The sequence below is a fragment of the Apium graveolens genome, chromosome 5, assembly GCF_009905375.1.
Source record: "Apium graveolens cultivar Ventura chromosome 5, ASM990537v1, whole genome shotgun sequence".
In the NCBI taxonomy this organism is placed as follows: domain Eukaryota; kingdom Viridiplantae; phylum Streptophyta; class Magnoliopsida; order Apiales; family Apiaceae; genus Apium; species Apium graveolens.
Window position 1 is genome coordinate 223,683,876 of NC_133651.1, and position 12,522 is coordinate 223,696,397.

The following is a 12,522-nucleotide window of genomic DNA, read 5'->3' on the forward strand; positions in this document are numbered from 1 at the left end:
CATAAACGGCCTCCGAGATGTGGAGTCAAACCTGTAGACTCGTGATTAAATGCTTGATTCTTTGTAAATTTGAGAGAATATTAAAGAATATGTACTAAAACAAAGTGCAGATAAAGAATATACCTTTTGAAGGTCGAATCATAAGTTTATAATTGTATTACTCTTTCATCGTGATGAATTCGTTATCTCCCATTTCATCTGGATCTTCATTTTCTACAAACTGAGTCTGTTTGGACTGTTTTTTTATTAGTTCTATTTGCTGGGATTTGACGGTAAAATCCAATATCTCCATGAGGAAAAAGAAGAAGATATTGTAGTTGCATAAATTGTGGATCGTTTTCATATATCCTCTCCAATCCATTGGTCCTTGAATGGATTATTGTATCCATGCATCCTCTTGCATAGTCGTCTGTGACAATCAATCCGGCAACTTCATTTGATGGGCCAATATGGTCAGGTTGACCAGATGCTGAAGAAAAAGCTATTAGAACCAATCTGAATTCATCAACTGCATTCTGTTGAATCCATTCACGTGCCATACGAAAATCTTTGACCAAACGATTAGGTTCATCCAACATTTCTAACAAAGACTGTACGATACCCTCATCAACGGAATCACTTCCTCCTTTAATGGTGTTTATTCTGTTGTTAACTTCATCTTCGGTGTCATATATGTAGAGTTGATAAAATTTGGGGATCACACCGTCAGGTGGTACAAAGCTTCCTATATTGTGGTAATTTACACCTTTGACCTTGAAATAATAAGGAGCACCGCCATGATTGATACTATGATCAATTTTTTCTCCGGTGAAAGACATCGTAAACATACAGTTGTATATTCTAATATTTTACTTGAAATGCCTAAAACGGGATCCACCACTAAGGAGTGTAGCAAGAGATTCAGGAGGTTGCTTTTCTTTATCAAGAGTTATCTGACCATTTTTACAACAAAGAGAAAAAGTTGGAGACTTTCTGGGTGCAGATTTATTGTTCCTTTCTTGATTCCACATGATCACCTGATATTTTGAACAAATTTTATCAGGAGCACCAACATCAAGGTACTCACTCCACTTAGGCATAGTATTGTCAGATAAATCTATATTAATATCCTCACAGTCACTTACAAAAATTACAATTCATCAGAGTGTGAGAAATGTAAAAAAATATATGGAATTCACAGGTTAGTATGTAGTTTGTGAAATCTAAATTCATACCGCTAGATAAACAGTCACTGTCACTGCTGTCAAAATCATCAACAATGTTAAAGTCAGATAGTAAGTTTTTAGACCCTGAACTTTCTCCTCGCTCAAAAGTACTTTTTAGGGACGATATATCGAACGTCGAAGGACCTGGACTTATTCTACCACAAACTTGTTTGGTTAGATGTTCTCCAGTTTGTAATTCATCTGGGTTAAGAGATTTTCGCGATCGTTTCTGCACACTGGATGCAGGCAATGAAAATGTGACTACACTTTTATCACTTTGACATGTTCCTGGAGTTTCCAGTTTTCTCATCTAACATGTTGTAACAAATACATTGTTTGTAAACTTGTGAACTAAACATATTGAATGCTTCTCAATCTAATAGTAAAGATTAATGTACGCACATATATGTGAACCGCACCTGAAAACTCTATGGATTGTAGTTTACGTGCACACGGAGTTTAAGGATTTGCACATATTTCTCCACATATGTGATCACCTACAAAACTTATAATAAATCAATAATTAGAGATATAGAATATTAGTTCAATTATGTAAAAATTGGTGGCAAGTTATGATTAAGATAGTTTGTACAGTTATTGTTCAATAAAGAATTATTACAAACATTGACCTGATGTTTGAGTACATTCTGAAAGTGATTTGTTCCCAGCGGGAGTGTATATCAAATTATCGAATAATCCTGTATATGAAGATGGCACTGCACTACAGAATATTACTGTTTCTTTGGCGCGTTGTTTCTTGCCATGCACACTAACTTTGTTTTTATTTGAAAAAGCAAACATAATTATGACAGTTAATAACATTTAATTTACGTATCTAAGGCGTGTTCACTTGATAATTTATCAAGCCGTGCATGATGTGTAAAAAGCATCCAAAGGTGACGTGTTTCTTCCAGGAGTGTCTAAAATGGTTTCGCTCAAACTTGTATTATGTGGCAGTGTAGATCGGAATACATTGTGATCCTTGGAACTGTAATTCTTTCCACATACCCTCACTTGCTTATTTTGATCTAATTTCCAATCAAGAATTTTATATTAGCAACTAGAATCTTTAACATTTTCTCAATAGATACTCAGTCATTATTGCTTACCAGGCTGGGTAAGGTGGGGATTTGATATTGGAACAGTATTGAGCTCACATCGGTTGTTAGCCAGAAGTTCAAAACTTGGTTGGAAATCAGTGTCAACCACAACGTCGTGGAGATTTGACATTAACAAAGGTTTTGTATATAAACTGTCCTTACCAATGGGGTGGTAATCACTGTCGCCTGAATCTGCATGATCAACGGGAATTGTGAGCTTTCAGTATCGACATTCCGAATACTAAGTTTTGGAAGCTTACCAGGCGTGGCAGAGGCTGATTACTTAAATTTACCGTACGCATACAGTCTTCTCCAGAAATTGGTTGACTACATATTTGAACCGGAATATCTTGTAGTAAATTGTTTCTAATTTCCTCATTTTCACTTCCATACCCTGCCAATCAGGGTATCATGTAAATCCAAAACTATATACTCTACCAAGCTCTTTGAGACATTTCTATGTATTAAATTGGTTGACTCCATATTTGAACATAAATAATATGGCAAAGTCTTTGCTTGTATGTTACTTAATTTCAATTACATAGATTCAAGTTCACAATATGGTATAGGTACAAAAACTAATATTACATTAAAAAATAAACACAAACATCACAGAGTGGACTAACCTGATTCTTCTGATTCATTGTTAAAGTTATCAACTCTTGATAGAGGTGTTAGATGAGAATGATGCAAAGGATTACATGCATCCATGTCAGGATTGATACAAAAGTAGTTATACAATATGAGGCGTAATAATATACACGATTGTTCTGCGATAAATTTTCAGGATAGTTTATTTCATATGTCAAGTTACCGTTAATTGCTTGTAGAGGACCACAGCTGAGATGTACTTCTTTCGTCGTCCACAAACATTGCTTGGTCGGCGAAGGTTTGGTACTTGTTTAAGTAACAAATATACCACATTAGCTATAAGGAAATTCATAGAGTGAATCTTGGATAGAGTTTCTTATGATCTGAAGTGCACGACATACATTGGCTCTGCTTAGGATTGTTACAGCTGAAAGAGGCTTTGGTAAACAATAAATCTGGTTTCTGATTCTCCTTGCCACTAACTGCTCGTAACAATGCATCTTCACGCAAACTTGGTGGATTAGATCCGGGTATAACTAAACAAAGAATAAAGAAAAACTTATTAATGTATCCAACATAACTTATAAGGAATCATAACAGCGGTCACATGAGATATCGTGTAAAAATTCCAAAAGCAGTAGGGTACATCTATCATTGTTGACGGATTTAGCCTGGTCATTCTCTATAGGCTGGAGATTAGTCCTGTCTGAAAGAATATAATTGACATTTCTCCCACGAACGCGATGTTTTGTATCTGGTTCAACAAAATCAACAAATCAGTTAAAAATAAATATGGAAATGTTTACATGCTGCATCATGATGAGAATTAATACCTTGTTCACCCGAGGCATCAAATGGATTCAAGGTTTTCTCAATATTACGTCCACGAACACGCTTGAATCCTGAAATTGAACATAATCAGAAGAATGTCTTGTACCGTTTCTATCATGAAAACATCAAACAATCTAACCAAACAGTTAGAGCCACCAAGGGAAAATATCAAACAATCTAACAAAAACAGTTCTGGAGCCACCAAGGTTTAGAAGCAATATCTTGAGATTGCATTGTAAACTTCAAGCAAAGTTTTTTATTTCAGAAGCAGTGTAACTGCATTGTAATCTCTGGACTGAGGGAGAGAGAGAGGGGCATGCATGATTTATTTTGTTCAAATTTGTTTTCCATAGATAACTTTATTTTTGAAATTCAAATAATAACCATATAGAAAGATGGGTCAATTGAAGTTAATTGGATAGTCCATGGATATAGCAAATTATATAGTAATTGGGTCATGGATAAAGTTTTTTACCTATAAATATTAAGGAGCAGTCATCAGGTATTATAGATAAACGATTTTAGAAACTATAATATTTGAAACGATCAAATGAAGTAATGTACAATTGTCCACGAAAATAAATTAAATGTCTTATATTTCCCACGCCTACTCCATTTCTTCTAAATAAAAGCAAACATACATGTTCACAAACATAACTATACATTGAAAACAAGTAAGAATTTAAATTAAAAATAATGGAATTGATGTACTTAATATTGACTTATTTAAATCGAGATATTACAGAAAGCTCGTACATAATTTTTTGTCAACTTAAAAAATTAACTTTGTAATGCATGTACTGCAAGTAAAATTATATTATTAGTCTGACTAATGAACCAAGTTAAGTCCTCATTGCAAATTGAACATCGAAATCAGTCTTAGACTCGTAATGCAAGTACAATTATAAGGTCATTTGAACTATCAGACCATGTTGAGTATCACTCTGTCAAATTGTAGGTAGAGTCGATTTTTTCAGCTTGAGCTTGTATTCTTGAAACTGGTGTTTGATATGTACGTTGCTTGTCCGCAATTTTGTTTTTGCTTATTATTTCAAGTGAACTAAAATGCATCACAGGGCAGAAAATTGTAAAACTACTGACATCTAATAAACTACTTTGTTACTGGTAATGAAAATAGATTTAAAAATTGAAGCCTTTTGTAGGTAACAAATATGCAGAGTGCTAACTATATATCACCATCTATGGACCTATTATATGAAGTTTGATCAATTACAAGCTTCACATAAGAACCCAGAGGATTCTGAAAGACTGTGCTTCTGCTGAACATGTAGGTTACAATACGGCTTATTACAGAAATTACATTTTGGTAGCTGAAGCCAGCACTCCATGCATAAAATATCATTGCAAGCTGCCTCGGCGTCATCTCGTTCCTCAGGATCTGTGACACATCTGCCACACTCTTCACACCTTGGAATGCAAAATTGACATCCACGACATACACTCAGCAGGTTTGGTTTTCTCTTCCTCCTGCACATCTGCTCTGGGCAGTCAAACACCATCCGTACTTCACTGCAATTCGGACAGGTGTCAATGTCGATATCAGGATTAGTTTCGTTTTCTTCCTTAAAATTTAACAGATACTGGTGCCTGTTGTGGTAGAAGTTGTACATCTGTTTTGTCTGCTTTTTCTGTGTTTGGTTGAATTGAATTAGAGTGTGAATGGTGTCCAGGTGTTCACTATTTAAGTTGTAGATACCATTTATCTTTAAACGCATCGGCTTCCTGCTGTGCTCTACTAACATCTCGACTACTCTAATGATTCCTTCAGCTGTTAAACTGGTGCATCCAGGTACATAGAGCTGCAAAAACAAAGTGAGCAAATTTCAAATTTGCTTGTCATATTAAATCTCTGTTTCACAATATTTGTTCGTTAAAAGAATTCCAGACCAGTCATATCTTATCCACTACAGTTTTTTAGTTGATCATACTGCTAAAGATAAATAAGCTAGGATCCAATGATAGCCTGGTATAGATTCGAAAGCTCTAAAGATCATTGATTCGAAACCTAACGTTTCCCTCCCTGCATACTTAAAATTCTAATGCATTTAAAACTATGTAACATGTAAAACAGAAGAAGATAAGTACCTGGTTGATGAGAGGATTGTTTGCTATGACAGCTTGAAGACCATCATCTGTTATCCTGAGACAATTTATGAGCGCCAAAGATTTAAGACGACCACTAGCCTTCGATGTAATTTCCATCAGAATACGATCAGAAACACGAAAATTCAAAGGCTTGTCAATGAAGATATCGAGCCACACCAATATATCATCAACCAAAGCATCTTTGAGTGATTTGCAAACTAGACTCATCGTGAGAAGCTCGAAAAGGGGAAGGCGAGACAAGACAAGGAATATAGCTTCATGCGGTGGTCCTGGAGGACTTGACTGACTTGTAACTTCCCGTAACAGCTTCTTGTCTTCTGTATGTAGGATCTCCATGTCCATCTTTTCTTTAATTGTATAAACTCAAATCTGAAATGAGTTCTTTCTTTTTGTGTCAAACAATTTTTTAGGTAAAGGGGAAAATTTAGTTTTTGTTTAGAGTAGCAGAGGTTTTGTGTTGAAGCATTACCACAAGTTTCCCTCTCCTTTATGTCTTATCCTTTATTTTTGTGGGACTAAAAACTGGTTTAAATCCTTACGTATTTATTTAAAAGATAAGATACATTTGTTCATATATTGACGCTTGTCTGTACAGGCGGGAACAAGTGTTAAAATTTTACTTTCGGGATCATATTAATTGAAGGGTAAAAAACTTGATTTTATATATTAGATGATCATATTAGTTGAAGGGCAAAGAAACTTGACTTCATATATTAGATGATTGTTAGGAACATGTATAACTAATTTTTTTTCCCAACTAATTATCTTTTACTGTACCAAAACAGATGAACAAGCAATTGCATTGAAAGTAATTCAAAAGAAGAAGAATTATAAACAAATCTTATAGTAGTACATAAAATTATGACACCGTTGTCACTAGATGATCTTCATATTAAACTCCTTGACTTGAAGATCTGATGTGGGTATTTAAATACAAATGAGTACTATTGAAATTTAATATTAAAGGGAAAATGTGGTATATAGATTTGATACAATGCGCACAACATATTGGGCTGATAAATGCAAAAAAAAAAAAAAAACACCTAGTCAAGTAAAGTAGGTGCCCCACTTCATCTGCTCATTCCACTCTGAGGTACAATAGGTGCCATGGCCATTCCACCACTCTGTCTCTCCAGGTTCCCTTGCCATCCTATACAATTCCAAATCATGAATAAACGCATGGTGAAAGATTCATACAACGATAATGGTGAAGGAAATAAGTACCGAGAGACATGTCGAATCCACGAATTCGCAGCTCACGGTGCTCTTGACACAAGGCGCAAGGCTCGCAACACAGGTGAACTAAACAATCACCGCAAGGTCTTTCCTCCAACATGTATTGTTTTCTCATCTTAGTTCTATAAAAACATGAGTACATGCATCCACATCCGCTTACTAATGCTAGCAGTGCATACAGTGCTCCACTTGTAACACATGCTTCATTCATTCACCAACATATATCGTCATTTTTTTCCATTTCTATTCTCTGGAGTAATACAAAATGAAACACACACACACACACGACCTTGAATTTTACTTTAATATTTTCATAAAATGTACTTACAAGTTGATCCTTTATCCACAATTTCTGCAATCTGTCCAAAAGAAATACATGGACAACAACATGTTACAACACCTGTAGAAAGGAATGAATTATAATAGGGATACATATACAGACGATTCAACAAATATTTATTAACCATGACATACATATTAAGTCCTCTGAACCTGTTAAATACTTCCAAAAATGAGTTTTCAAGTGAGGGGACTAACGCGTAAGCATTTCACATAAAAAATGAACCGAAAACAAATGCATACACTGTGGAAAGTCGGATAAGCAGTCAAAAAGGCCGGTAGACCACATGGCAGGTTCGGAGGAGTATTGCAGAGGAATTCCGGTGATCGGAGGAGGCTGACCATATTGATATGCTGGTGGTGCAGATGGCTGCGGTGACTTTTCGTAGTTACTTGCGTTCGTGGAATACATGATGTTGTATATGATCAGATTAAAGCTGGCTGGTAGTATGTAAGATTTTCAAGATAGACAGAGAGGAGATCAATGTATACTTATGATGTAGTTCAACTTATTGGAAAAACAATAGTTCAATCTTTTTAAATAATTGAGCATAATGAAGTAGTCGATCATAAGGAAGAGTCTTTATATTTGCTGATACACTTTCGTTGAAACTTTCTGCCTCATTGGTTGGGAAAATTGTTTAAGACATTTTAAACATGGCTTACTAATCATTCCAATGGAGAAATATGAGATGAACCTTATTCAAATTTGTACGTACATGATTTAGGTTTATTTAATTAATTAATTAATTAATTAACTTACGGGTCTTAATTTTTGGTGGGAAAGAGACATGCAATGCAAGGATTGATTTTGTTAAATGAACAAATGTCCCAATCGATCTGCGCCATCTATTTTAGTTCCAGATAGGATAGCGTCTACGACTGGTCTTTATTCTGAAAATTATAAATTCTGACCTCTATTTGGTAGACATCGACCAGGTCATGCGTTTAGGAAGCTGACCTATCAATTAAGCTTTCACAAAATTTGATAGAAATTTAGTAGTATATTGTTTATGTCAAGATCGGAGAAAAGTCAATTAAGACTACAATTCTTTATAGAAAGGTCATGAATCTAAGCTTGAAATGTATACAATTCTGCGTCAACTTGAGACGCAACCAGTGGCAGAAACACACACAGGCCAGAGCAGGTCATGGCCAGGGCTTAAAATTTATTTTATTTTATGTATCATGTCCGGGTGGCCAGCCCAATCCACAATTAAGCTTAATTGGCCCATTCTGTATACAAACTTTAAACCGTATAAATAAGAGTAAAAAGCAGATTGTGTATCTAGAGTTTAGGAAAAATGTATTTTGTGTACCCAAAGTTCAATATCAAGCTATGCTGAAGTTTTGAAAGTCATGTAAAATGTGTACTTCTTTAAATGGGAGTTAACTCCGTTACTGTGCTTTATAAAATAAAGAAAGAAGCAGGGCAAAGACATCTCGCTCCTGTCCGTGTATGTATTTGGCCAGACGAACCTTTAAATTTAAACAATAAATATGATTTCAATATTATAAAAATATATTTGGACATAAAAAAACAGTTTTAAATCATTATAAAATGAAGCTCATTGTAGGTGGGTGTGTATATATATATATATATAGTTTGAGCAATTAAATATTATTATTTAATCAATATAATTAATAATAAGAAGAGTTTTTTTTTTGAAAAATACTCTATTCTAATTTTTTGAAAAATACTCAAGTCTAATTATTCTTGCAAATTTTTTTTACAAAAAAACTATTATTTTTCAAAAAAAATTGTAAAAATACTTTTTTATTTGCAAACATACTATTTTCCAAAAAAATTTAGCAAAATATGATTTTTTGAAACTGGAATCAACTGGATGCAAAATTCAACGAGTTTCTGCAACTACGCGTGACCAAAAAAATCGATTCAAGTAGTTGCATATCAGCATGATTTTGATTAATTCCGTATTTTATAAAAAAAATAGAAGATGGTAAAGTCGCAAAAAAATGGAAAAATTAGTATTTTTGATAATTTATCTAATAATAAAGATATTCAATATTTTTATTATATACTTTTATATATTCATTATGTAAAAGCAAATACATATATATGGCTTCTTTTGTTTTCTAACACTATTTTTGTAGGTGATCATGTTGTTGTTTATTTCGTAATTGTTCTTCTCGTTATTTACTTTGGTTAGAGGTGAAAATTCATTCGTTTTGTGTACTTTCATGGAGTATAATTTCGTGTTTTGTGTTACGAATATATATTTCAAACATGATCCGTTAAGTATTCGTTTTGTGTTCGTGTTTATTTATTCCGTGTCCTTTTACATAGTTTTAATTTTAAAACAGAAAAAAAAATAATATTAAATTTTAGCAGTCGAATTTTAAATTAATAAGTAATAAAAAATCAAGTGCGGTTAAGTCTTTTGAAATTTAAATTTGGATATACTTTATATAATAATATATGAAAAAAATTATTTTAAAATATATATTCATATAATTTAATAATTTATTTAAATTTTATTTATTTCGTGTATTTTAGTTTTGGGTGTTATGTACCTAATAATAAAACCAAAACTAATACTAAACTCGTATGAAACTATTTTTTCGCGTCTATTTTCGGGGAACTGATGAGTAGGTCATAATTTATTGTTTAATCCTTGTACCCCGTGAAATTAATAAGTATGTTTGTTGTTGGTGCCATTTTTATTATCATGTCTATGATATAATTCATTTTGTTCTCGTTCAATTTTTGTTTGAAAAACTGACATTAGTAAATTTGAGCCCCGCAAATCATTTATTGAACACCAAGATACAAAGACCAGATAGGTCAGCATGGAGACAGAAAAAATCTATATTATATTATAATAGACCAAACATTAAAAGTTTGGTAGTCGGTCGGTCGGTACTTGCTAAAATTACTTAATTACCATTACTTAATTGTTCTAACTCTAATTATTGGGTCGATCAATTCTAATTTTAATTGATATTGAAGTCAATTTCCTCTATTACTTTACCAATTTCAATTCTATTTTATATCGCACTCTATATCACTATAATATATATTAAATTCAACTTCTTCTACCAATTTAACTTTTAATTTATATTGAGTTCTATATCATTCTAATTTGTTACTTCGGGCTAAATTAAATTTATACAAACTAAATATAATTCTTAAGATTTGGTTGATATATAATGTGACTCGGACTAAGATAAAATAATAATACTATCAATCCTCCTAAAAAAATTATACTAATGAACTTGGATAAACAAAATAAAATATTTTATTTATCCAGGATAAAAATTACATTATACAATTGATTCAGATTAACAAAAACTAAAATAAAAATATAATTCGACCAACAAAAAAAATATATACTAATTATTCAGTCTAAAATAAAATTATCTTATTCATCCGGAATTTAAAAAAAAATTAAAATTAAACTAAAAATAAATAGTTTCATTTGGTTAGTGTATTGGGCATCTGGCTAAAATAAAATAATGTAAATCACTGATCCGAGATAAATCAAATTAATATTAGACCAAGTATAATTGGTATCGTATTCATGTGAAATAAAAAATCAAATTTTATTTAAAACATAATTTATTTTTAAATACACTTAGAATTTTTAATAAAACTATATCGTTTAATCAGTAATATTGCTTTTTTCAAAAATCTTTTATAGAATTATATTTAATCGATTAAGTAATCACCATGCTAAAATAATAGTTTTTTAAGGTACCAACATAATGGAGATATTATATTTTTACCCTCAATAAAATAATAATTTCATTATAATACTATTTTCTCCTTACTAATGTTATCACTTTAAATAAATTTAAATGTTCTAAAAAGTTATGAACATATACGTTTACTTATATAATTATCATGAATTCATATCATTTAAAATTTTAAATGAACAAAATTAAGAATTGAATTCAAGTATTTTTTCTAAAATTATGTAATATTAAAATAAAATTTGTGCAGTCTGTGCATCGCACGGGTTTTAAGCTAGTTTATCTAATACACCCTCTTCCATTTTCCATTTTTAATATTTTCTACTCTCCCGACATTTTAACATTTCTAAAAAAATTCCAAAATAATAGAATTCTAATGATTAAAAAAAAAGATTATAAAAAACAATTTTTTTTTATTTTTTTATATTCTGAAAATATTTGTACAACTTCGGTTGCAACAAATAAGATATGCAACTTTTTTTTACTTTTTCTGAAACATAATTAAAATTGTATTCAGTTGTATTCGAGATTTCATTTGATTACAGTTGAGATTGATTGTATCGAGGTACAATTTTTAAAACATATACTTAAAAAACTTGTAAAATTAAGCCCCAAAATAATTTAAAAAATAATGATGAAAAAAATGTTAAATATTAAATTATTAGATCTTAAAATTGTTGTAAGTGAATATCTTTGAATTTTATTTAAAATTAATTAATTTTCACCATTATCATTCGCCGAAGAAAATAAATTAATATTTTTATGTTTTTTTGCTACCATTCATACACATACACTTTACTTCCTTAAGAAATGACTGGATTACCCTCCTATTTGGCACATTTTTTTATTGCTCATAGACGGCGTTACCACAAAGTTCACGGAGGTATGCTAATTGCAGCATTCTAGCAACTTTGGCATGCTTTTTACTAGATATTAAAATACACGTACACAAAGTGCATATTCAGCAAACTTCAGGTACATTAATTGTAATTTACTCTATAAATAATACATTGTTGTGAATAGATGTCCCTACAACTTTCTAAATGTCATGAATGAATGATCCTAGAATATTCTAGGTTTAATCTTTTGATCTTTCATAAATATGAGTCCGTTGACTTCTCAAGTTCATGTATCAAGTTCATGCATCTTATATATCATACACTTATAAATAGCCATCTAAATGGAGCTTGTAAACTCACTTGAAAATAATATATTCTCTCTTCTTCTCTCTTTCTCTTCTTCTCTTGGTGTATCTATTACTATATTTATAATACGTTATCAACACGATTTGCTATTTGCTTAAAAAGTTTGGAGGGCACTTACCATACAAGAAGTCACCTACATATCTTATTTATTTATCTCACAAGTTTGTAGGCCAT

At 31.8% G+C, this 12,522-nt stretch overlaps 3 protein-coding genes across 4 annotated transcripts; all 3 read right to left on the reverse strand.

Moving 5' to 3' along the window:
• Positions 1-206: 206 nt before the first annotated feature.
• On the reverse strand, positions 207-818 carry LOC141660743 (uncharacterized). Its single transcript, XM_074467732.1, has one exon. It carries the CDS (start codon positions 816-818, stop codon positions 207-209), a length of 612 nt encoding a protein of 203 aa, XP_074323833.1.
• A 4,024-nt stretch (positions 819-4,842) lies between these two features.
• On the reverse strand, positions 4,843-6,503 carry LOC141724876 (F-box protein SKIP28). Its single transcript, XM_074527166.1, has 2 exons — positions 5,834-6,503; positions 4,843-5,547 (listed from the first exon to the last, which is right to left on the reverse strand). Exons 1-2 carry the CDS (start codon positions 6,194-6,196, stop codon positions 4,954-4,956), a joined length of 957 nt encoding a protein of 318 aa, XP_074383267.1. The 5' UTR covers positions 6,197-6,503; the 3' UTR covers positions 4,843-4,953.
• Positions 6,504-6,670: 167 nt separating this feature from the next.
• Positions 6,671-8,083, reverse strand: LOC141724877 (protein PLANT CADMIUM RESISTANCE 2-like). 2 transcript variants are annotated; one of them, XM_074527167.1, is made up of 4 exons: positions 7,673-8,083; positions 7,419-7,490; positions 7,079-7,291; positions 6,671-7,004 (listed from the first exon to the last, which is right to left on the reverse strand). In XM_074527167.1, exons 1-4 carry the CDS (start codon positions 7,839-7,841, stop codon positions 6,925-6,927), a joined length of 534 nt encoding a protein of 177 aa, XP_074383268.1. In that variant the 5' UTR covers positions 7,842-8,083; the 3' UTR covers positions 6,671-6,924. The 2 variants fall into 2 exon arrangements, with proteins under 2 accessions (XP_074383268.1, XP_074383269.1); XM_074527168.1 differs by having other exon boundaries at positions 7,419-7,449; positions 7,673-7,803.
• Between the last annotated feature and the right edge of the window lie 4,439 nt (positions 8,084-12,522).